Source organism: Strigops habroptila, chromosome 14, assembly GCF_004027225.2.
Source record: "Strigops habroptila isolate Jane chromosome 14, bStrHab1.2.pri, whole genome shotgun sequence".
In the NCBI taxonomy this organism is placed as follows: Eukaryota; Metazoa; Chordata; class Aves; order Psittaciformes; family Psittacidae; genus Strigops; species Strigops habroptila.
In genome coordinates, this window is record NC_044290.2 from 9280295 (window position 1) to 9304205 (window position 23911).

The 23911-nt window shown below is 39.1% G+C and overlaps 1 protein-coding gene across 5 annotated transcripts in view; it reads right to left on the reverse strand.

The window, feature by feature from the left end:
* Positions 1-23911, reverse strand: part of PITPNC1 (phosphatidylinositol transfer protein cytoplasmic 1) — an 85954-nt gene that overhangs the window by 22412 nt on the left and 39631 nt on the right. For 4 of the 5 annotated variants that reach the window (XM_030506379.1, XM_030506381.1, XM_030506380.1 and 1 more), the window contains 4 exons: positions 21348-21496; positions 17579-17667; positions 17198-17205; positions 7520-7591 (listed from right to left, as the gene is read on the reverse strand). In XM_030506379.1, the coding sequence (XP_030362239.1) occupies positions 7520-7591; positions 17198-17205; positions 17579-17667; positions 21348-21496 (318 nt within the window). The other variant, XM_030506383.1, reaches the window with a different exon arrangement.

Here is a 23911-nt window from a genome sequence, read left to right on the forward strand (position 1 = left end):
CCAATCTGTCAAAAACAAGAGGAATTTTTCAACCATTTCAACTGTGCTGTATTTGCTGCTTCAGCTACCTCTGATCATTTCCTTCATTCCAGAAGTTTGTTGAATGACATTCTTGCTTCCTTTTGCTGGCACAAGTTGTTGTCTAATCATTTATGCTTCTCCCCTTCTTAGATTGTCCTCACAAGATTTGCAGATAGAGATTTAATCTTCTCATTCTATCAGCAGTAGAAACTAAGAAGTCATTAGAGAACAAGACTGATTGCTTTCCTAGCTCTAATTCTCTTATTGCCTCTCCTAGCCCCATAATCTGGGATTGCCTCAAAACCTGTAGGGAAGATGGGTTTATTGTGTTTGTGATCAAAGAGACTAGAGAAATTTAGAAGTTTTAAAGGAAGAGATTAAAGGCCACAAAAAGAAGCATAAGGCTCCCAATCTGTGCAACTGTATTCACAAATGTGCAGAAAATGAATGGTGAGAACAATCTGTATCCTTAAGAAGATGATGTAGAAAGGCAGAATATTAAATATTATATTGGAAAGAGCTGGACAGGCTTTACAGTTGGAAGCCAAGTAATTAATTGAGATTGAAATACACAATCAAATGGAAAACAAAGAGTAACTTTCAGGCTGGAGAGCCCTTTTTGCTGTGGGGTTTGGCTTTTCTTAGGGGTAGGGTTTGTAACAGCTTTTTTACAACAGTCAAACATTTATACACTTCCACTTTTCAAGAGGACTGAAACCTCATCATTATTTAGACTAACTCACCCACAGAATGACAAAAAGTGGAAGAGAGATTTCAATTGGGTCATCTTTATGATTGTTACTGATTTCTTTAGGGGAAAATTTTCAGACTCTGGCAGATGATTCTAAAACCTCAGGAAAGGAAGATCATAGAGGATACTGCAGCAATCCAAGTGCTGCTGTATTTAGATTTCTTTCCTTCAATTTCCTCGTGACCTACAATGACATATCCTAGCACATACTTTGTTAGAGACTTGACTTTTCCTTGAAGCCAAAGCCAGAACAGGAAGTCAGGTTATGAGATGACAGTGAGTTCAACAACAAATTTAATATCTTTTTTCTACAAGCTCCTTTCCCATTTTTCTTCTTTTTCTTCTATCTTCAGGCTAAGTTGCTGGCTTCACCCTTGTTCAGATGTAGCTAATCCAAAATGTAACTTTTATGGCAAATCACCACAGCCGACCTGGTTTGGATAGAAATGGTATAAAGTCAGACCCTGCTGAAACCCATTCTCCTATGCTAGCAGGACTCTGAGGGTCAGACCAGTGCTTGTTTGCCTTGGTTTTGTTTCATAATATATGAATATATCTTGTGATGCTTTTTTTCCTATCATCAAGAGCAGAATATATATGGATTCATCATATATGGTTTAAATCTAGATTTAATAGTATATAAAATTTAGAGGTGTAATTGCAGTTAGGACTGCAAGAATAGGGTTTTTTCCTATTAAAAAAGGTACAAAACCTGCTATCCACCTTGAAATTCTAATCCCCTTAAATTGCCACCGTCAGAACTACTGGCTAGTCTCCAATTTCTTATTACAGCATCCTTTAGCAGGTTGTGTCATCTGCTCCACTTTAACTCTCATTTTTCTGGAGGAAAATTTGGTCTAGAATAAAAGGCCACCTCCTCAGAACTTGATCTCTGGAGTTTTATTCGGTGTGTAACTTTTCATTAAGTCATGTTCCAACCTCCTTTACTCCCAAAGTCCATTAATTTGCTTTTGAGATTTACTTGGGCAAAGATTACAGGAATTGCCCAATTTCAAACCTGTTCACTGGCTAAAACTATTTATGCGGACACACATAATTGGGAGCAATTCTTCTATGGAAAAAGACTGAATCCCTCCCTAGGAGCAGTGAACTCGGCTCACTGAAGAGCATGGGAATATCACTGTCTGCTGCAGAGCGGAAGAGCAGCCACATCTTTATCAGCAGCCTCGCTTCCTGCTGCCTTTTTTCTCCATGTCACAACTCCTCTATTATTCCATCTCTCAGAAAATACCTCGTTTAGGTTTGTACTTTGTGAAGAGAGAATTGTATTTTTATGTAATTACGTCAAAGTAGCTCCAAGGCCATAATAGACTATCAATAATATTTACTGGGATTAGCTTTTTAAAGCCACATCCATTTCAAGTACTACCTTTACTAATTCACTTCAGTAGTTCAGTTAGAAAAATCAAAAAGTAGAGGCACAACCATTTTACTTGTTCACACTCTGTCAGTATGGGCCTTATCTTATGTTCTGTGATAGCCATATGTGCTTGGGACACGCTATTTGTAATTATATTCACCAAAAGGAGAGCTCTGGACACAGAAGGAATTTTGAGCTAACCTCTCCACTTGTTTGCCTGTATCCTTTGAGACTTGTTAGAGGGGGAAAAGCTTCACAAAATCAAGAGTTTTCATTGCACATTATACAAGAAACAAACAGATACTCAACAGCATCATACAGAAAAAGTCCAGGTGCAAATAAAATCATCCCCAAAACTGAACCTTGATTTTGACATATTTGCAGTGCCGCCTGGCAATCCTTTAGCCAATTTACACCATGATATCCTGTAGCGCAGTGAGGCCAAGCCAGGGCACAGCTGACTCCGTTGCAGCTGACAATAGTTTTTTATGGCAGTTTCCTTAAATAGGGAATTTACATTTAATTTACATGTTCTATATTAAGTTCATTACAACCTAGCTCTGTGTTACCAAGATAGGAGACAAAAATAGGGGGATAAACCACCCTAAAACCAGCGACACTAAAAATGGCTTTTCTTCTTAGCTGGCCGTATCTAAAATTGATCTCACTTTAGTCAAATATTTCACAATCAGAATACACGCTTCAGAAATACAGGCTAAGGATGAAGCACAATGAGCAGTCCAATACCATGTACACGGTCACTTGTGGGGCTACAGAATAAGAACTCACTGGCAAGAAAGGACTTTCTGACTTTAACTGATGGCACTGCCATTTACTTAGGTTGTGCATTAAATAACATCTGCTATCAGCTGGCTGGCTTTGGTGTGCTCAAGCTATTAGTGTGTCAGATGATACCGGTGTTAATTTATAACTATAGGGAATACAGAACTACCTCCTGGTTTCATTTGGCAGCAGTCATTCAACAACGTATTATCTTTGAAAGGCAAGAAACATGCTGATAATCTATTTTTCTCTTGATTGACAAAGAATTAGTGCTGTAGCTCTGATGACTTGATCAGAATTACTGTGATATACTCTTATGAGAACTTGCCCAATGAGATCCATAATTTGTCATTTTGAAATATAACTCTGCCTCAGAATTCTTACATTACTCGTAAGAATAATATTATTCTTGCTTAATAAATATCATGGTCATTTAGCAAAAAGAAAGACTAGGTTACTTTAAATGCTTGCATGTTATTCTTTAATACTCAAGATCCAGCCACTGAGTTTTCCAGAGCAAAATGTTATGCTACAAAGAACAAGGCACTGTTTTACATACACTGAATTTCCATTATTGACAACTACTGGATTATTTTTACAAGCTGTACTTTACTTTCCCCAGATGGTATCAGATGGCACAAATGCACTGCCCAAATATCAGCAGAAATTAATTCTGTGACTAAAAAACAAACAACAAAAAAAACCCCAACAAAACCCAGTCAAACATAATGATCCTTCTGCAACAAACAGGAAAACTGAAATGTGTCTGAGAGGCAGTGATTTGCTTGAACCTTGACAGCATGTCTGCCTTCACCAGGCAGAAACGTTCACAGGACTAGACTGTGGCATGCAAGAACAGACACGGAGCTGCAGCACGTGAGATCACTGTGCATTGATTACAGCATCGAGAGCCATGTGGCAGATCCTCTGTAATCAACAAAGCCCAAGCTGGTGCATTCCCCACTAAAATTAAAAACAAAACGTATGTCTGTAGCTTGTCTGTGTACACTGAAACGGTAAGAGACATGCAAGAAAAGTGAGAGCAATACACCGTTTAGAATGAAATTATAAATACTGACCATTCAATAGACTGTTAAAAGAAAATAACGTCTGTCCAAATAAAAAAGGGGAGTTTATGTGCTCATGAGAACCACAGACTAATAATTTCTTCACAAACAAGCAGTACCTTACACCACTCCTGCCTGTGACTTCTGACCACTTCATTAAGTATTCTACCTGAAGAACTCTCTTCTATTTAACTTATGGCTTTAACATTCAAAATACAGATTTTGTGCATCTAGATTCAAATTCCCTAATTGCTAATTTTTCTTGTGGGCAAAAAAGTGTGCACTGAGTGATTAATGGGCACTTTTATAGCTTGTCTGTGCTCACTGCTGCTGCCTGTTGTAGGGACCTGCACTTCCCTCTTCCAGCAGGTTCCGCTGCCACCCTGCCTTACATAAGCAGCTGAAGATGCAGGAGGGAAGCAGCATTTTCACATACTCCACAGATACCACCTACAGTGTCATTTACATTTTACAAATCATTCTAATTATTAGAAAGTCCGTTCTGTAATTTAAAAATAAAAATAAAATAAAAATCAAATTTCTCTTTAAACTAAGCAGTTTACTTTTAAAGAGACCCTTTAGAAGAAACCCTGAATGACCTCCCTCACTGGTCTGGTTTCTAGCACTGTTAATGAAGCTATAAAGCTGCAAGGTAGCAGTGACAATATTTGATGTACTAACATGTTCATCCAACACTGACTTTGTTTTTCTAAGGAGAGAGCTGCCACGTGAGCTTCTCGATATGATACAGCAACATCAGCTGTGCTGGAGCACTAGAAATCACAACTGGATGGATTCACGGTGCTGCACTATCACCATCTACATGATGTTTTATCTAAATACAGGGGTTTATTTTCTGTTGTTCTTTCTGGCAAGGTTTACATTTGTGCAAATCAAGTGCAAACTTGAACAGATTGAAACAACAGTGCTTTAAGCACATGTAAAATAGGTTAAAATGATGACAAAGCCTTAGACACAGAAAAATCAAGTTCCAAAGCAGGTACCATTATCTTGCACTAGTTCCTTCTATGATGACAACTGGCAAGAAAAATCAGGAGGACTTTTGCATCAAGATACATTGCAGTAATTAGGTAGAATTTTACCAGACAGTGCAACATGTTAAATGAAATAATTCTAATAGCATAGCAGCCTGCTAAATGACAATAGGAACCGAAGAGCATTCATATTGCTTTCTTCCACTAAGCAATGGAATTAGTTTTAGTATCCTTATATCTAATTATTAGAGTATATCTACTCTATTAGCTAGCATGGAAATGAAGAATTGATCAGACTTCAAAAACCCTGTATGATCTCAAAAATGTATCTAGAAATAGTTGAGAGATATAGAAATGTAGAAATCTCTAGGAATGGATGCTGTGTTTCCTGCTGTTTTATGACCAGGAAAACACAATGAAATTTAATCTAAACTTGTATGATACGAAGGAGAAATACCCTTTGCATTTTCTTAAGTGAGGTTTAAGCTTGCCCACTGAGGAACAGAAACAAGACTGACTGAGTTCTAGTCCCAAAGTATCTGGTTTAACACAAGTCTCTCCACAGGCTCAGTCACATCTCTCTGTATTTACCAACCTTCCAGCATTTTGGTGCTGGACCAGCCACATCTCTGCCACCACATTAGTGTCACTGAATCAACAGCAAAAGTGTCTATCTTCCTCTGGTTTATTGTGTTCACACTAGCGAATAGCCCAGCTCTCAGAATGACATGGAAATCAGGGCTGGAGTGCAACCAGCTCTCTTTTTCCTCCTTAGTTCAAGTAAGGGTCGGGTTAAATCTGTTAATCTTGGTAAATACTTGCCGAGTCTATGAATCAGGTACTGCAATATAAAGGTAATATAATATTACCCCACTGGCACTCTGATAAAAACTACATTTGAAGAGCTGGATTCAAGCAGAGTAGAGATTCTATGATTTACATCATCTGGGTATCCTACCTCTGTGTTAAGTTCATCTTAAATTCACTGGCTGGGTACTTGGGTACTAGTCAGGGCTTGATTCATAGTATTTTAGCCACAAAGCTGACCCCCATTAAAATCCCAGATTAAACAGCCTCAGTTCTTCCTCTGTTAGGCATCAGTACAGAATGTGTCTTCTCACTGCTGGTACTATAATGAACCAGAAAACTAGTCTGCACCTCCTGAAAGCAAAGGTGTGGGCTTGCTCTGAATTAAAGTGCTGCCAAAAAGCAGAAGTGAACATTAACAAGTGCATAAATTACATAATGTTCATCTAGTTGGTAATGTATTACACTTCTTTTTTCCTCTCTCTGGCTTAGGCTAGCAGTGACTGACAGTTGTCGGTATCTGGTGGCTAATACATGATCTCTGTCATGTTCCCATTGGGAAAGTGTCTGTATGCCAAAAGCATTATTCAAAATTACACCTTGTTCTTTTACATGTAATTACCCTGCCATAAGCAGTGCACAGCTGTCAGCCCCATTAGTACACTGGCCCAGGGCGAGTGGGGAAGTGCACCTCCCATCTGGAGAGCAGCACACTTCCACCTCTGCAAGGCTGCTGGAGGGACACCCCTGGAAACAGAGCAGCTCAGTGTCTCACATCCCTTAAGATCTGCTTTTGTGCCTTCTTTTTAATCCACAATGAGTTTAAAGACTCCTTCATTAGGTCTCTGGGTTATAGATCAATTTTCCAGACATTTCAACCTGCATTTCACGCCTGTAGGAAACTTCTTAAGTCCGCAACAAACAACTGTTTGAAGCATACCAAAATGAAACATATAGAAATGTATTTGTGTATTGATCTGAGGGCTGAATCTCTACATGCCTGGCTTTATTGAATGTTATTCTTTTCTTCCAAGTTGTGTGACTTTGCTTTGCTCCCTGTCAAGGCAACAGACTGACCTCCTGCCTTCTATTCCTGAGCATCTCCCCATCAGCAGCTGCTGGCTACTCACTCCCACCCTTCCTCTAGAGAGGATTCTGCATGGTTAATTACCCTTTTCATCTGTAAACTCTGAGAACTTCTTAACTTTTGGTAAGTGGTTGCCAAAAGCATCACCTCAGTAGTGCAGCCATTGTTCCCTTGAAGTTGTTTACTGAGGTCTCTCATCTCTGACTATTGTTTAGCTTCCTGTTTGCTCTTCCTAACAGCTCCTTTGAATTCAACCCCTTTTACTCAGAGAGAATAACGTGAACAGATAACACGGAATACAACTGCACCCCAAAAAAAGAGTAATCTTTACTCTCCATAAATGTTTGTCAGGACTAAATTCACATACATAAATCACATTGTGTTTAGAGAAGTAACAAGTAGAATACAGAGGCAGAAGGGAAGTTGTGTACCTGAATCTTTTCTCTCCTCGGTGTCGGAAGACACCAAGCTGAGGAGCTGCTCATGGACAGGACACCCATGTGGGTGCAAACGTACAAACCTGGTGGGGCCTTTCTCCCAGAGTGAAAGACCTACAGCCCCCACATACAGACCATACTTAACTACAAGGATTAAACCAAATTTTGCAAAAGCCATCATCATACTTACACTGTCATTGCTTCCTTTGTTGTCCTCGTATTTTGTCTCTATGTGAATGGAGAATTTAGGCAAAAATGAACACTGCAACAAAACAAAAATATGTTTGACATCAAAAATAAGCCTTGCTTCAACCACTGACATACTCAGTAATTCCTGTTTGGTATCAGCTTTCTCATTTCATTCACATTACTTCAAGAAAAAGAATATTGCTTAAGTCGGCTTATCAAGACTAGAATTTCTAATACCAGGCAACATCGTTCCAGTGGAAATATCTTTTCTTTAGCATTTCATAGTTTTTTCAACTCAACTTTTCAGACAGGCAGAGTAGCTGTCTCACAGACTCTGAAGGGTACTACTTCAGCATCTTTACCACTAGTCAGCAAGTCTTTTCTTGCATCAATCGCCAGTGAAACAGAAGTCCCAGTTCCTTGTGTGATGCATCACTAATACCCTGTGGCAAAGTATCTCTGTAAAGATCATGACTGTTTAATGTGCTGTACGTACAGATTATACAACAAGGATGTTGATGCCTCAGAGTTCACATTGCTGTTGGTCCAAGTTTGGACTTGATCAAATTTGAAGAGTTTGTCTAAGGGAGGGGCTGATGACTAAGAACAGAGGTGAATTAGAAGACCAGCTGTGGTGCAATAGAATGGAAATGAGAAGCCACCTTCTTTGAGATGGCAGAAAATGTATTCCTAATTCCATGGATATCACCCAACAAGTCATCATTGAATCTTCTGATCAGAGGAAATCCGCTATTCCACAAGCACATCTAGAATCAATCCCTGTTACAAAAATGAGTGAGTTTTGCCAGCATACGGTTCTGGTGCCATGGAAGGCGTCTGGTCAAACTGCCTTCCCATTAACATAATGAAATCCTCCCTGTGGCATGTTGGTGCTGCAGATGCCCAGACCCCACAGGCTTCTCTTCAGATCTCATGAAGGTTTTGCCTTTTCTTAGATGTCTGTGGAGTAGCACATTCACGAGTTTCAGTCCAACCTCAGCTGTGACAAGCTCTCAGCTATGGAACTTGTTCACTGAGTGAATATGTGAGAGGGAAAATACAGTAAAATATCAGCAGTTATGTGGAGTGCAGGATGGGGCAAGTTCAATGACAGATCTGCTCCTATGACCTGTATGTTGTGGGCAGTTAAACATTTCCTATGTATGTATCTGAGATAGTGCCAGATGATAATATACAATATTTATAAGCGATCTGTCAGAACTGGGGATCTTGTAACACCAAAAAAACATCCAGATACTCTCCCAGTTCAGGTTTCATCGTGTACCTCAGCATGTTGCTCCTATTCTGGCAGACATCACAGGCATCTGCACACAAAAGCCTTGGCACACAACAGGCACTACAGGGAAAGAAGTTGGGGGAAAAGAAAAAAGAAAACCAGCACCAAGGTTTGTCATAAGGTTCTAATTTGTGTCTCAAAAATGAACCAAAAGCTGGGATGAACATCCCTGAACTACATTAATGCTAACTGCAAGAAGAGATGGATAAAAGGGATTGACAAAGAATTCTATGATCAAATGTTCCTAGAGTAAGAAAAGTTATAAATGTGGTTACAAAAAAATAGAGAATGACCCAGGAGACACAGGGATGCAGCAGGAGTACATTTTTCAACACTTAAAACCATTTTTCTTTACCAACGTAGTTGCTTTTAGGTCCCAGTTCCAGGTACAGTGGAGGATAGAAATGCAAATAAGAAAAACTTGTGTGTTTATTTGAGGCACAGCTACAGTTCCAGAGGAAATTCTGAATAAAGCCAAATGCCAGATTTCCTTTTTACCTTGCTATTAAAAAAATCTCTACTATTTTCAATCACTGTCTAAAGTTTACCAGCAATGAGTCAGATCGTGATACTTTGAAATGCAGCCATTTCATAGATTGAATTCAAACTGCATTAGGCTGCCTGTAGCAGTTCAGCAAGCCACTGCTTGAATCTAGTTGTTGTTTTCTGTGACCCAGAAATTAAACTCTAATTAAAAAAGAGATCTTCTAACCTTGTATTAAAAAAAAACCAACCAACATTAAGAAAAGACCAAGGATCTTCAGAGTATTATAGAAGAATTGTAAGTGCCATTTACTTCAAGCCACCTCTTTAAAGAGCAGAGAGTAATTTTCTGCACAAAGCTATCAAAAGTCAACTTCTCTGTGCATGTAGTACAAAGGCCAAGACTATAACAATCTAATTTGAGATTCTAAATGGAAACATGAATTTACCCAAACTAAAATCTGCCAAGAAGTATTCCATTGCACGTATCTCTCTCAGAAACTCAAATGACTGGCAACCACTGTTCCAGCAGCTGTGGGGGGTCTCACTGGCTTTCAGGAACATGGAGCTGGGTCCAAATTTTTGAACATTTCACAGAATGTGTCTCATGATTCATCAGCTGCACTCTGACTAATTGGCAGAGGGCTCTGGCAGCACCAGAAAACTGTTTATGCATCATTCAAAAGACTTTATTATTCATCATGCAAAAAGTTGTCGGGTTTTTTCCCCCCCTCCTTAAGTGTCTGTGTATTTACTTAGCTGGGGATTAAAAGTCTTATGCAACAGCCAGAATCAAACTTGGGAGTGAATGGCAGGTAATAAACCTTTTAGCAGGTTTTCTCTCAGAGCACCACTCCCTTTCTGCTCTGCCTCTCCGGGGTGTGTGTACTTCCAGCACAAGCCTGGTGGTGATCGATGCGCTGAGCACACGCAGGAACGCACTGGGCACCGCTTCCAGTTTCCCATTTCAGTGTCTCTACAGCCTGCAACTTTCCTCTTGGAAAAAAATACTGGCAAACTGAATCTTTAACGTGAAATTACGTTTAAGTTCTATACAATAGGGCAAAATCTTCAGAGTCCTTGTGTCTTCAATAAGGTTTCTTTGTGTAAAGCTCCCAAAGGAGGCGTCTTTTATACTGTCACCTCCAAGTGTTTTGGATGTGTTATAAACTCCTTAAAAATCTATTATAATCCAGAATAACTGTGAAACTCAAAAACAAGTAAGAGAATATCCTGGGGTTTTTGTTTGTTTTCTTAAACTTTCTATATTTGGTACCCCTTTTGGAGGAACCAGGAGGGGTTTAAGGCTCAGGAGAGTAACCAGTAAGATAACTGGAGTCTGTAATAGTAATTACCACACAGAAGCACGGGTATCTCCAGATCAAAATAAAGTGAAATGAAAGCAGCATACGGAAAACACAGACTGCACTTGCATTTTCAATTCACTACAGATAACCTCTTGAAAAATGAAAGGCCTATTTTTAGCATGATGATTGATTAGTGTTGCCATAGCAATAAGCAACACTTAGAAGAACACTTACAAGAACCTAAGTATGCCAAAACACTTGCCAAAGTCTTAAAGAGACAGTCAAACACATACAGTGGTTTAAAACTGCATTATGGAAAGGGCTGTAAAATAGCCTTTGCACAGTAGCTACACCTGAGGTGGCTGCAGGAATTACTATAGTTGCCAGTAAATAAGTTGGATAGAGGGTAACTGGGACAGGTTTCTTCACTGTCTCTAACCTGCTATTTCATCAATATAGCTTCAGCTGCTTTCATTTTCCATTTGGCTTCTTTCTGCAGTGTTCAAAGAACTGCCAGAGACCTCATCGTTGCCCTGCTCTTGCTTCTTCTGAATATTAATCCACAATCCTTGCGAGTTATTTCTGCACAGTAAAAATTAATCCCACTTTTCCTTTAAGCAGTTGAAGCAATCCCCCTAAATCTTAACATAAAAGCCTGGAGAGGCAGACATTTCATGTAACTGTGCTCTCATCTCCTGCCACTTTGCAGACTGATGATTTTTTATTTAATGTAGACACATATACATTATTTTGGCAACACAGGTGGAACCAGATCCTTTATAGAGCAATCCTCATGGAGCGTAGAGGTAAAGAACACAGTAACTGCTACAATGGGCTGAGACTGGCCAAGCAAAACTAGATTCTTTTAATAAGGTAACTTCTAAATACCACATCCTTTGAATTCAGAATTTTGGGGATCTGATTTGGCAGTCAATGGGACACACAGCAATTCTTTAATGAAGACCGAAAACCTGAAAAAGACAAATGGAATCCCTACTTCTCCTTAATAGACAAAAGGGACTATAGGGTAGTGGAAGATCCCCAGGCTTACTGAGGCAGGAGGAATGCCGGCACAGCAAGGGGCACAGAGGGAAAACAGGCAGAGACACGCACAGCAGCCCTGGAGAAACAGGGAGCATTTATAAACAAGGGGATGGAATGGGAGGAGGTGTAACATGGGAGATTGGCAATGCCACTCGACAATGGCAAGGTCAGAACAGAGAGACCTGGATGAAGGAGAAAGAATCAAAACTACATCTGGGTACGGATAAACAAGACGTCATCTCTTCAGTTTATATTGCAAGAAGATATGTGAAGATAATACACTGATGGCTCTACAGCATATTTCAAATTACAATATTACAGCTATTTACAGAAAGAATAGTTTCTTTAATTTAAAGTGTTCTGGAAACTGGTCATCATGTTATTGACTACCTTCAGAATACTCCGGGCAGCCCTGCACAGAGCACAGAGCTGCGGTGTGATGTGGGTTACTTACTACACAAGCTAGCACCTATGAGGATGACAAAGTTGGAAGAGAATAGACGGAAAGGGCTGGGCAGGGTGATGGCAGAATTTGGAAGATGTGACTCAATGAAAGGGAGGAGAATTTGGAAAGCGAGATAAGCACAGGAAGGTGGCAAAGAGCAGAAAAAGTGCTGCTGGGTGGAAAGAGGCAGAACAATGCAAAAAAAGGGCTTGAAAATAAGCAAGGGAGCTAAACTCTCACAAACAAGCTCAGAAAGGAAAACACTATTTGTTTATGTTACATACAATAAGAAGATGAAACAGTCAGCTAACAAGTTGCCTCCAACCACAATGAAACTCAGCACTTCTCCCTGGTTTTGCCTTCCCTTAGGATCTCCTCATTTGTTACATGGGAACAGTAACTGTTTATTGAGGAAGAATGGAAGGGAAGCAAGAAGCAGCGTGCACAAGTGAAAATGACAGTCCCATGAATCAGAGAAGGGTTTGGATTGTTTTATAGCAAGCCAATGGTGGAAAAAGGGAGTTTTCCCAAGCAGTTTGATTTACTCTGTTTCAATGGGATGAAGCTATCAAATGAGAATACAGGTTTGCAGCTTTCCAAAAATACATTATTTGTTTCCTATAAATACACAGGTCTTTCCTTTTGCTAGAATCATTAAGGGAACAAAATATGTGTTCTACTACAGTAATGTCCCCAGTTAGCCCATCTTCCAAGTTGGGGGGTGAGAGGGGTAGTAATGGTGCAATTTAGGCTTTAATCCTGCAATACAGATTCTGTTGCATTTTTGATGCAGACTCTTCATATACTCAAGCTGGAGAAAAGCTTGTGCACTGAAGACTGATGGGTTTCATCCAGGTTTCAAGCACTGATAATCCAATAAAGAGAACACAGGAAAAAACTTTACAGATTCTTTGCAAGGTTTATGTTAAACAAGTTTTTGTCCTTCTCAAGTCATCTCATTATAAAAATAACAATTACAAAAACATTCCTTCCAGATAATTTACTTCATGGATGAACTGGCAACAAAGTGAAGCACAAAATATGCTTGTTCTCAAAAGTAATCAGAAACCAGCAGGTCAATAACCAACATTTACCAACTAGCACTCTGGGGCCTTGACACGTACTAGATGAAATCATTTTATTTGTCTCAGTCATTTGCTGTAGAAGAATTATTGTCACTGGGAGACATCATCAAAGGAATCATTGTCTCCTGCTTTATGTTTCATAACTGTTTTTCATAAATATTCTGAATTTATGTCCTACTCCTAAGTTAATTGGAGACATCAGCAGGTTGAAAGGATGCTCCTCCTCCTCACAGAGAGTAAAACATGTCAGGTGTAGTGTTTATTTTGCTTTATATACTTAAATTGTGAAACTAACAATTGGCCATAAACGATCCGTAAGAAAACATTATCCAGCTTTTAAATTTCAACCCCAGAATTGAAATACTGCTACAACACTGAAGCTGTTTGGATCAGACAGCAAAATTATTTTAAATTATCCCTGATAAACACCTGAACTACACCTTCCAACTTCAGCAGTTTGCTTACATTCTCTTTGTATTTCTCCTAACCTCTCTGTACTCTAGTTCAATAACTAACCCTTGTTAGGCTCATTTTCGGTGTACTTGGATCATAAGATTGTTTTGAACCCTGGTTTTGTCCCCATACCTTTGTGAGCTGATTATTTGCTTGCTTGAGGCTCCTCTCTTCTTGTCCAGAATTTTAACTGTCACTTGAACAGGTCAAATGGGTGTTTGCTCTGTGCTGCTTATTGTCTAACAATAACCTGACACAGGCAAAGAAACTTAGTTCTACGCAATCCTTTTTCTGTTTGGTTTGCAATAGAGACAGGTTTGCTTTCTAGTTAATTATTTCTAATCCAGCTGGACAAAGAAAGAAAAATAAGAAAGCCTCCTGAAAGTTCACTCATTCTTGTCCACATAGCTAAGAACAGCATAAATATTATACACTAAGGATACATATTTGCAAATGCTGTGATAAGTGGGCACATAAGGGCTGTTGAGAGCTGCTTTCCTCCATCCTCCAAGCAAGAAAGGCTTTAGCCTGGGACTAGCACAGGAATGCTTTCTAAAAGCTAGTAGCTAGTAGCTAGCAACACCCATTCCCCAATTGCATGTGTAGCTTCGACAGGAGGCTCTCACCAGCACCTAAATCCTGTAATCACTGACAGAGCAGAATTCCTAAGAATTAGTTCTATAGAGCTCCCTTTCAGCTGTATCTCAAATACAGTATCCCGAATTTATGAGCGTAACATCAACCTAATCACTATATTAAATGAACTTATAAATAAAAAGAAACATTTGTTTTAGCAAGATGTCTTGTCAGGTTTCTGATTACAAGATCAAACCAAAGCGACTCCTGTTAAGAGACTTGTTCACACACAGTTCTTCAGTAATGCCCCAGCCCCTAAACCAAGGGTTTGAACTTGATAGAAGTATCTTATTCTTTAAATAATACCCCCAGATGTGGATTACTTCCTTTGGCACCAGCTTTGGAAGTATTTTTTCTATTTCCTCCTCCCTTTCAATGTCAGCAGGAAGACATCACCCACGTCTCTTCTTCCTGATAGGAAGTCTTTTGTACTGCAGTTTTAACAAGGCCCTCCTCCACAACCAGCGTAGCGTACACTTGAAAATGCTCTCCTGACATTACAGCATTTCACATATTACCACAAAAGCATCACTTGTGCAATAGTTCTGTTAAACTCATTATCTTAAGTGTGTTATTTGCTTTACATATTAATATGGCTGTTGAGATTTGGTAGTTGACCTGCTGTTTGCTGTGTATCAAATACCATTCCTTAAAGCAGATACCATCATAACCAGACCCAGATTACAGAGTACTGACCTCATGGCAACCTAATTTCCATCCCTGTGTTTGTGCATCCAATCACTCTTGTCTTTACTACCATTGCAGAGAGCAATACTCTGGAAATTATTTTCCATGCCTGCTGAGTTTTTTTTCTTCAAAGGTGTCCTAATTTCATGTCCTTAAGAAGGTCATATTTATGAAATCCATAATATTGCACAGGAAAACCAGAGTGATGAAATTATTCTGCATTGAATCTCTCAATGCTAGTGGATGTGCTTGAATGCAATTTCTCAACAGCCTTCCTACTTTACAACTGAAAAACCTTAAGACTATCTGCAAGATTCAGCCTGTTGCTCACCAACAGACACTGAAATAACACTACTGAGCCTTTAAGTCCTTGCTCTTTGTTTAGAGTGGAATTTAGGAGGTTAACTAAGGCATGAACATAATACATAGCAGTATGTACTTGACTCGATGAGATTATGCTTTATTTGTTCAATTATTGGCCTGCCTTTAGAACCAGTTTTCCTCGAAATGAGGCTCAATTTAATGCTCAGGATGTCTCACAGACCCTTTGAAGGGAATTTACCATCTTTAAGAATAGGGTTTCCAAGCTATCTTACGTATTTTGGGCAATGCCTGTGGGTTTACTCTTTCTCTCAGAATTCTCTAATGAATACAAAAGATCAAAATTTAGAGAAATATTCCAGATAAGGATAGAAATTATTCCCAGAGGTGTCTTTAACATTTTTGTCCTAGATTAAACAGTTTGAGGCAAAGGCACTTTCCCTATTTCCCCTGAAGATAATTTCATAGTCTATCAGCTCCATTAAAACATATTTTAGCTTTCTGTCTGAAGAAGTTTCCTTAATCTCAACCCAATGTTTCTAGTTGTGTTTCCTTGCACCATGGTGAGTAATTAGTCCCCAGCTCCCACAGGCAGTTATACTGTCAGTGACTGTTTTGCCTACCTTCTACATCTGTAGAGTGATTATTCTTTACAAGTCTCTTCACCCCTGCAATCATTTGTGAACACCTCTGTAGCTGTACCCCTTGCACAGGCCTTCACCAAATCGTGTTCCAGGTGTTGTCTCCTCAGATTAGATAAAGATCACCCCCTGATTCAAATTCTATGAGTACAGCATTGCTGTTTGGTTTTGATAATGTAATGCATTTCAAATCCAGACATTTCTTTCTGTCTGCTACCACCCCTTTAATCATTCCGACTTGTGTCTTCCAGTTGAAGAAAAAAATCACATCAAAATTCAAAGTGACTTTCAGTTAAAGAAAAAATATACAACAGTGTAAGTCAAAGCCATCGATCCAACAGAGCAAGTGTCATCTCTCAGCCTAAGATTAAACCTGCTATCAAAGGGTAAGCCCTTTAATGAATGTAAACTCTGACAGGCCCTACTGAAGATCTCTTCCAACAGAAGTAGCTGAGAATCTGTCCCCTCATTATACTGCCCATTATGGGACATTTGGGTTTCCTCTGACAATCAAATGAATTTATACAAAGCAGAATATGTAGTCAGTATCTACAGTGCATATTGAAAAGTCTCCAGCTTTCAGATCCGAGCCTCTAAATCTCTATTGTTTTCTCATTTATCACATTAAAACCCTTTTCCTCTCTGTGTGCTGCACAAACAGCTCGCGCATTGCAGAGTTAAGAAAAATCAAGGCAGGAGTTTCTGATGGGTCTCTTCACCTGGAACTTCCTCACCATCTCCTCCTCATCTTCCAACGGTTGCTGAAAACTTACTGTGTATTATTGAGGCCAGCACATTTAAAACAATTTTTCTCATGATTTACTTGCTATATTTTCCCTTAGCTCTGCTAGAGGGAATAGTTGATTTTTCTGGGCACTGTGCCCAGATTATGTTTAATTTTGTCTACAGATTGTACAGTTTCCCAGATACTATACCAGAGACAAGGATTTTATAAGTTAATAAAACAATAAATAAAATAAAATCTGTTCTTATGTCTCCACGTAATAACTGGAACCTTAAAAGCCTTGCCCTGTTTCATAGAAGCTTCTCTTTACAGACAGTGACTAAAAATATTTCAAATTAAAGTGATAAAAACCCCTAAAGGTAAATAATCCTACAGCAACACTTCAAATTCAACCTTAAATTTCTTAAGCAAATAGCTAAAATGAAGTTCCACTACCGAGTGCATTATGCATTCGTTACATTAAGAAGGAATCGGTTTGGATTCTACTCTTCTATTTCACTCTATTTTTAGAATAAAAAGAGGAAGGAAAACTTACTGTGTATTCTGGTTCGCAATTGTCCAGTCGTAAATAAAAGCATGACGGGGGAGGGAAAAAATAAGAGAAATATGAAATATGTGACATGAAACAATGATACAAGATCCTTACAGTCAACATACATTAATAATAAAAAAGCCTCTGGTGTTTTCTTTGCGAGGAAGAAGCTGCACGGATACAACCCTCCAGTTTTTATCTGCCCACACTCTATGATCTTTATTTCCTGATATCAGCCAATATAAGATGGAAAAATTATATGCACTTCAAGAGGAATTATTAAAGAAACTTGGTACCTGTGCCTCAACACGTAACCTGAAGCTTCTGAAGATGAGCTAAACTCTCCCAAAAGCACAAGTCAGTAATCACTTCTTTAGTCCTTACCTGTGATTGTATAAGGATAATAATTCCAAGCCTTCTCTGTAACATAAAATATTTTGGGAACAACGGCTCTAGCCCAGCTAGGCAGTTTGCTGAAAACAGAAAGAAAATATAATATTAGAATATGCGATGAGTTATGAGTACTGCAGCAGAGCAGATACGTGCAAACGTGCTCATGTTTGAGAGGTGTTTCACAGGACACAGCAATACTGAGACTTGCAGTATTTTCATCTCATGACTGCATTCTGTGTCAGCTTTCCCCATACACGCATATGAAACTCAGTCTGTTCCCCTCTCAAAGTGAGTGACATGGTGCCAGTGCAATAATCTCCGATCACATAAAACTGAGGCTGCAGATGTCAAGAATCTATGGCCTCAACCCTTTGGTCATGGATGAACTCAGCAGGTTTGCCCATATGAGGTGTAACTGCGTCACAGCATCCCTAACCACAGGGAGGCACTCTCTAACAAGAGGTCATGAGTAAACATGGGATTTTAATCCACTCCAATACCGATTCCACTATTTCTTCTTCGAGACTATTTCTTCCTCCTTCATATTCTCTGCCTGCACACAAACCCGTACATTCATCTCCCCTAGCATGCGGTTCTTCCCACACTACCAACACCCAACTCTGAGTAGGAAGCCTTTGTATCAAAATCAACAAGTCACTCAAAACCCCTCTGTGAGGCTGGTAGGTAGTTTTAGTCCCATTTGCTGATGGGAAAAGTAAATCACAAAAGTGAAGAGAATTAATGGAACTGATGTCATAGTTTAGAGCTCAATCTGACAGGAGCACTTACCCATGCAGTGGTACAACAACAGGAGAATAACAAATGAAAGACATTGATACAGCCTATGGAAAGATCATTGAAGAATAATTAAATAATACTATGGAAGAGTAGGAGCATTTTCTTTACCATGGATATTGGGTCTCTCATTTCCAGAACTCTGGTCACATAGAGTACAAAAGAAGTGATGAACAAACACACATTTTAAGAAGGCAAGTTCATGATAATTCATCTTTCAACACTTTCCTAATGACACCAATTATAATCACAGAAGCTGCCAGGAAGAGAGATGAAGAACTAGTCTCCCAGAGGAAGGCAGAGCTTTGGAGACCACAATTATCACTGTATTTCAGGTTAAAACTGTGTTTGTTTGGTGATGTGCCAGCCTAAGACTGAATCTTCACTGAACTAAAGTAAATGCTTCCAAACGTCAATTTTTAAGCATCAATGTTTGAAACAGTTATGTTTAGATAACCGTGCAGGAAGTAAATTAACTTCCCATTTTAGCAAATTTCTCAGAAAATAGTTTGGATCAGTAAGGTTTATTTAACCGTGATTTAGCTACACACAAATATTTCATTTGTCCAGAGGCAAAATGCAGACATTAGTACATTATCTAAAGATTCAAAGTCTAGTGCATTGACTTTTGCTCTTTGATGACATTGCTCAAAACCAGATTCTTTCCTTTATATAAACCTTTCTTGTGTACAGTCTCTCCAGCAGCATTTTACATACTGCATAATAGACTTCACTGTATCAGTTCTTTTATTTATGTTGTCAGCCTGTCAAGTGTCTTTTTCTGACTCTCTCTGCTGCCTCCCTTGCCCCTGCTACACTTCATTCTGATGCCTCAGTAATAAATACCAGAGGATGCAGACTTTCAGCTCCTGAAAACAATGCTCCAGCAGGAGAGAAGAGGCAGTAAACAATTCTAAATATAACTCAGGCTCACACTGACACTAGAAAATTTCACTGGCAATGTCTTTGTTAACATACAGCTGCTCATTTGGCACTTTCTTTGGTTATTGTTTTCAGTGTATTTGCCTGTCTACCTATTTTCACCGGTACAGCACATCTCCAAAACAAATAATTTTATGAGCAAACCACACATTATACTCAGAGTTGCCAGGAAGTCACAGTCATAGATACACGCAAATTGTTCCAAAAGCTCACCCAGAGAAAGAAAATATAATATTTCTATTTTAGCAGCACCAGTAGCTGTGGATCACATTATCTTTTATTATTATTGTCTTCCTTCCCCAGATGAAATTCAGTCTTTCAGCATATAGAGAGGAAGTGTTGAACAAGAAGCCCTTCTGCAAAACCTGAAGTATTAGCAGGCAAGACAAGATAAGTTAAAATCATGCACAAATTTTTTCAAGAAACCATCACTGAAATATACAAGCTTGAATTTCTCCATGAGAGATCAGTCCAGTGCAAAATAAAGTGAAGCAAAGCTAGCAAGTTTATTACAGCAGTGGACCCTGAGAGAAGAATAATGAGGGAGAGAACAGTGCTGCTCTAAAGAGTCCTGTTCCTCAAGGAAGACAGGCAGAGAAATTTTCAGCACATCTTGTATGGCAGCATGTCTTCTTGAGTGAAGTCTTCCAGAGAGATCCTGGTCTCCCAGCAAAACCCATAGCTGCCTGGAAACATGCTGATTCTTCCCACAAAGCTTTAACAGTACTGCAATATCTGGTGATATTGTGACACCAGAACCAGATTCAGACAGCAAATCTGGTCAGGATTATCAAGGAGTGTTCATAATCATCACTAAACCTGGGGAGCCTGACTTCAAACATCCACCATTGCTTTAGGTAAACTTCCCAAGCTGTTGTAGCCACACAGATCTTCTTTGTCAATGTTGGTACCTGTCTTTGGGTAAGAGATCCTTTGTTCCATTGCCTGCACTACCAGAAACTTCAGGCCTCCTCTGCATGTCTTGCACACGCCTTCTAGGACACAGTCCTCCAGTTATTGTGAATTACCTTAAAGTATAATTCTGACCATGCTCTTCAGTGCTTAAACCTGTCTCTCTTTTTAACATGAAGGAAAGAAATATCCAGAAACATTCAAAACCCCCCACAATTTCTGGAACTCTACAACAGGAACACATTTATTGATTTCTCCCAAGTCCTGTATCTAGCCTGTGAGAGAACAGATTAAATGTTGGCAAGATGCACATTACTAGACACGTGTGTGTGCATGCAACATTACTGGTGATTCAATTTAGCCTGAGTTAAGGTTAGATATGTCAGGTTTGCAGCAGAGGAGTAACTTGCAATGTAGAAGCAATAGTTATAGTGTTTCCCTGCTCACTATGAAACGCTGCAGAGCATAAGTTTAATAAAACAAAACAGGCCCAGGGGGAAAGAAGAACTTCGGAAAAGCAGTGATATTCAATTCAATCACCAGCAGCACAACCGGGAACAGATTGAGCAATATATTTCACAGGACACAAATATATATATATTTTTTTTTTCATATATATATGAAAATAAAAAATCTCTGGCCTGTGAGTGTGGAGGCATTGATCCTCTGCAGTGTAATTTCACCACAGGAAAAGACACATATTTCACTTTAAGAAATGATGGAACTTTGGGGAAACAAAAGTGCTTCTTTCCATCATGTCTTCAAGCCTATTATTTTGGTACTGAAGACCATCACTGTACCAGCCTAATGGTCATTCATAATCTCAACTAACTTTGCTGAGGCAAATCCCTTGCCACCAAAAAAATGGGATACTGGCTTTGTGACATTACTATGAGGTAAGAAACCCTTAAGCCATTTTAATGGCTTGGTTTTGTTGGGGGGGTTTTTGGGGCGGGGTGTTCATTGGTTTTGGTTTTAGTTCCCCCCCAATTTTGGAAAACAAAATGACAGTTAAGTGTAAAAGAAACAGAAAGGCTGTTGCCTGGAAGGGGTATTCCTTGCAAATTTTTATTACAGCTCATGCCAAGAGAAACAGTTCTATTGCACTCGCCTGTTGAGATAGACACGTTTTTCTGTTAGCTGACCATTGCCATGGTTTGGATCTTCATAGGGTTCATTCTGCACCACTTCCACACCTTCACCTCGGTCACTCTGCTCATGGCTATGCTTGCTTATCATGTACAGCTGGCCAATTCTGTACTGTAAAGCAAAAGCAAGAGCAATGTATTAGCTTTATGTAATAGACGTATATTCAAAAGCCAATGTCATACAATGATATAGTGGTATGTGCAAATAAAAGGTAGTTCAAGGGCAAAAACCAGTATTTTGCAGCTTCATTTAGACCTATGAGTTGGGGTCCTCCCATTAGCCTTTTAAGTCAAGGGTGTCACTTATGAAAAAAATAATAAACCTCGTGTATACAGATGAAAAGAATCAGGACAGTCCTTTATTTTTAGACTGTATTTGTAAATATATAAGTTAAGAATAAATAAACAATTAATCTCCTGCTTCCACGTGCTGACATAGGGGATTTTAACCAGCAGGTGAACTCTAAAAGGTCTGTGGGACACAGGATTCTCCCGTCATGCCAACATGATGCTAAATAATGAAGCCCTGCAAAAAGATTCCTGATAACTATTGCTGATTCACAGAAGCAGGAGTGCCAGCTCTTAAGAAAAACACCATGTAGACTCCAGGTCCTTTGGAAAAGAAACTGGAGATGAGTGATTTGGCAATATTATTAAAATGAATTTAAACACTTAAATGATCCTTTTTCTACAGGCTCTCGAGTTACTTAGGAAGCCAAACCCCAGGAGGGTTGACCCAACATTGCTATCACAGGAAAATAAACTGTTGTATGGGCAATTGATTTTTCTCTCAGTATATATGCATCTACAGTAGGGCTTTGGCCTTCAGAGAAATGTAAGAAAAAGTACATCTTTGGAACTTCATTAGCAAAGATTTCAGAGTAAAACTGTACTTTTTCATACATGTTCTGGTCAGATATTTTATTCTTACTAAAGTGCTTTCTACATTCTTGAATGTACCACAGTTCTTACAACTGTCTTTGGACCTATCTAATTTCTCCATTTGGATCCTTCTCTCCCCCAGAGTAATTTATTTAGGCATGTATATATGCTGATCACTTCAATTACATCAATCACTTCAAATACAAAGAACAACCTGTTAATTTAAAGAATGGCTGAGCTACTACTCAAGCTGCCAAGTACTAGCTCAGCATAAGCAAACAAAAGCATAGTGACAGTCTGACCCCAGAAAACTCTATGAGATTCTTGTGGTTATTACATATTGTAAACAGCAATCCTACCACATACTTTAAAAAGCCCCAAAAGCTCAAATCAAAAGAGCAATTAGCTGGGAAAAAAACCCCTCAAACCACCACAGACCTTATTAACAACTGCCAACAAGCCAGTCTGACTAAACAACATGATAAGGACGGGCTCCATCAGAAGTTCTTAAATTGCACATAACCCTATCTCATTCCCCTGCTGCAGGCAGGCCACAACAAGGACCATGCACTACCTGGACAGGGACTTCCCTTCTCTTAGCACTGAATGGGCACCTCCTCCTTTGCCAGCCACATACTAGGACAGAGAAGCAAATGGTTTGCACCAAAAAAGTGCCTTTCAGCTGAGAATTCCAAAGCACTAAGAATGCCTCAAGTTTATAAAAAGGTTCTTTAAGGGCAAAAGGGTGCTTTAGGGGAAGAGTGATGTAGCTGGGATCTATTTTCTTTTCCTCCTATCTAATGAGGTAATTCCAGTGGATTTCTTTCCACTACTTTTCTTCAAACATCTCCTCACAGTGAAGAACAAAACCCACTCTTAAAACTTGTTTGAACTAGTGAAAAAAGAGGACTAGGGAGAAAATATGAGAAAAGATACAGTTGTCATAAAGCTGTCAAATGTCATATGGGTCAGGCCAATTAATTGTGAGACCCTTATAACACTTGCAAAAGATCAGTAAATCTCTACATCTATGCACATTGGAACTGCCTGGAAATTTCAGTGTTACTTATGCACAGAGTTTCTTCCTCTGCTTTCTACTCATGAGAGAGAATTGATTTATTCTTTTTAATTAGAATGATCATTCTTTCTCTTTATATCCTATATAACTTTGGAGAATCTACTCTCTCACCACCAGAAATGTTAATAAGATATTCACTAAAATGGTAAGTGGAATAATGCTATTTAAACAATTTGCTGCTGGCACCATCTTCTGTCTATATATTCAGCTTTCTCATCCCTGGTACCTCTTTCACACAAAATGTCCTCACAGTTAAGTGATAAATCCTAAAACTCTTTTTCTTGCTAATCCAGTTATCGACCTTAGTCTCTACTGAACCCTTTTCCATCTCATCATACTTGAGCATTTTGTCTTAGACTTCGAGGCTCTGAAGAGCACAAGTCCTCACACATACCTTTTAACTAGTTCCAAGAGAATTTGTCTTCTCTTTTTCACTACCAATAAATGAATGCACTGGTATGCAATGCATTTCACTAACAATAAATGCACTGGTACACAGGCAAGGCAAAGTTTGTGGGCAAAAGGCAGTGTACTTTATTTGATCAACTAGTACAGTTGAGAAAAGGA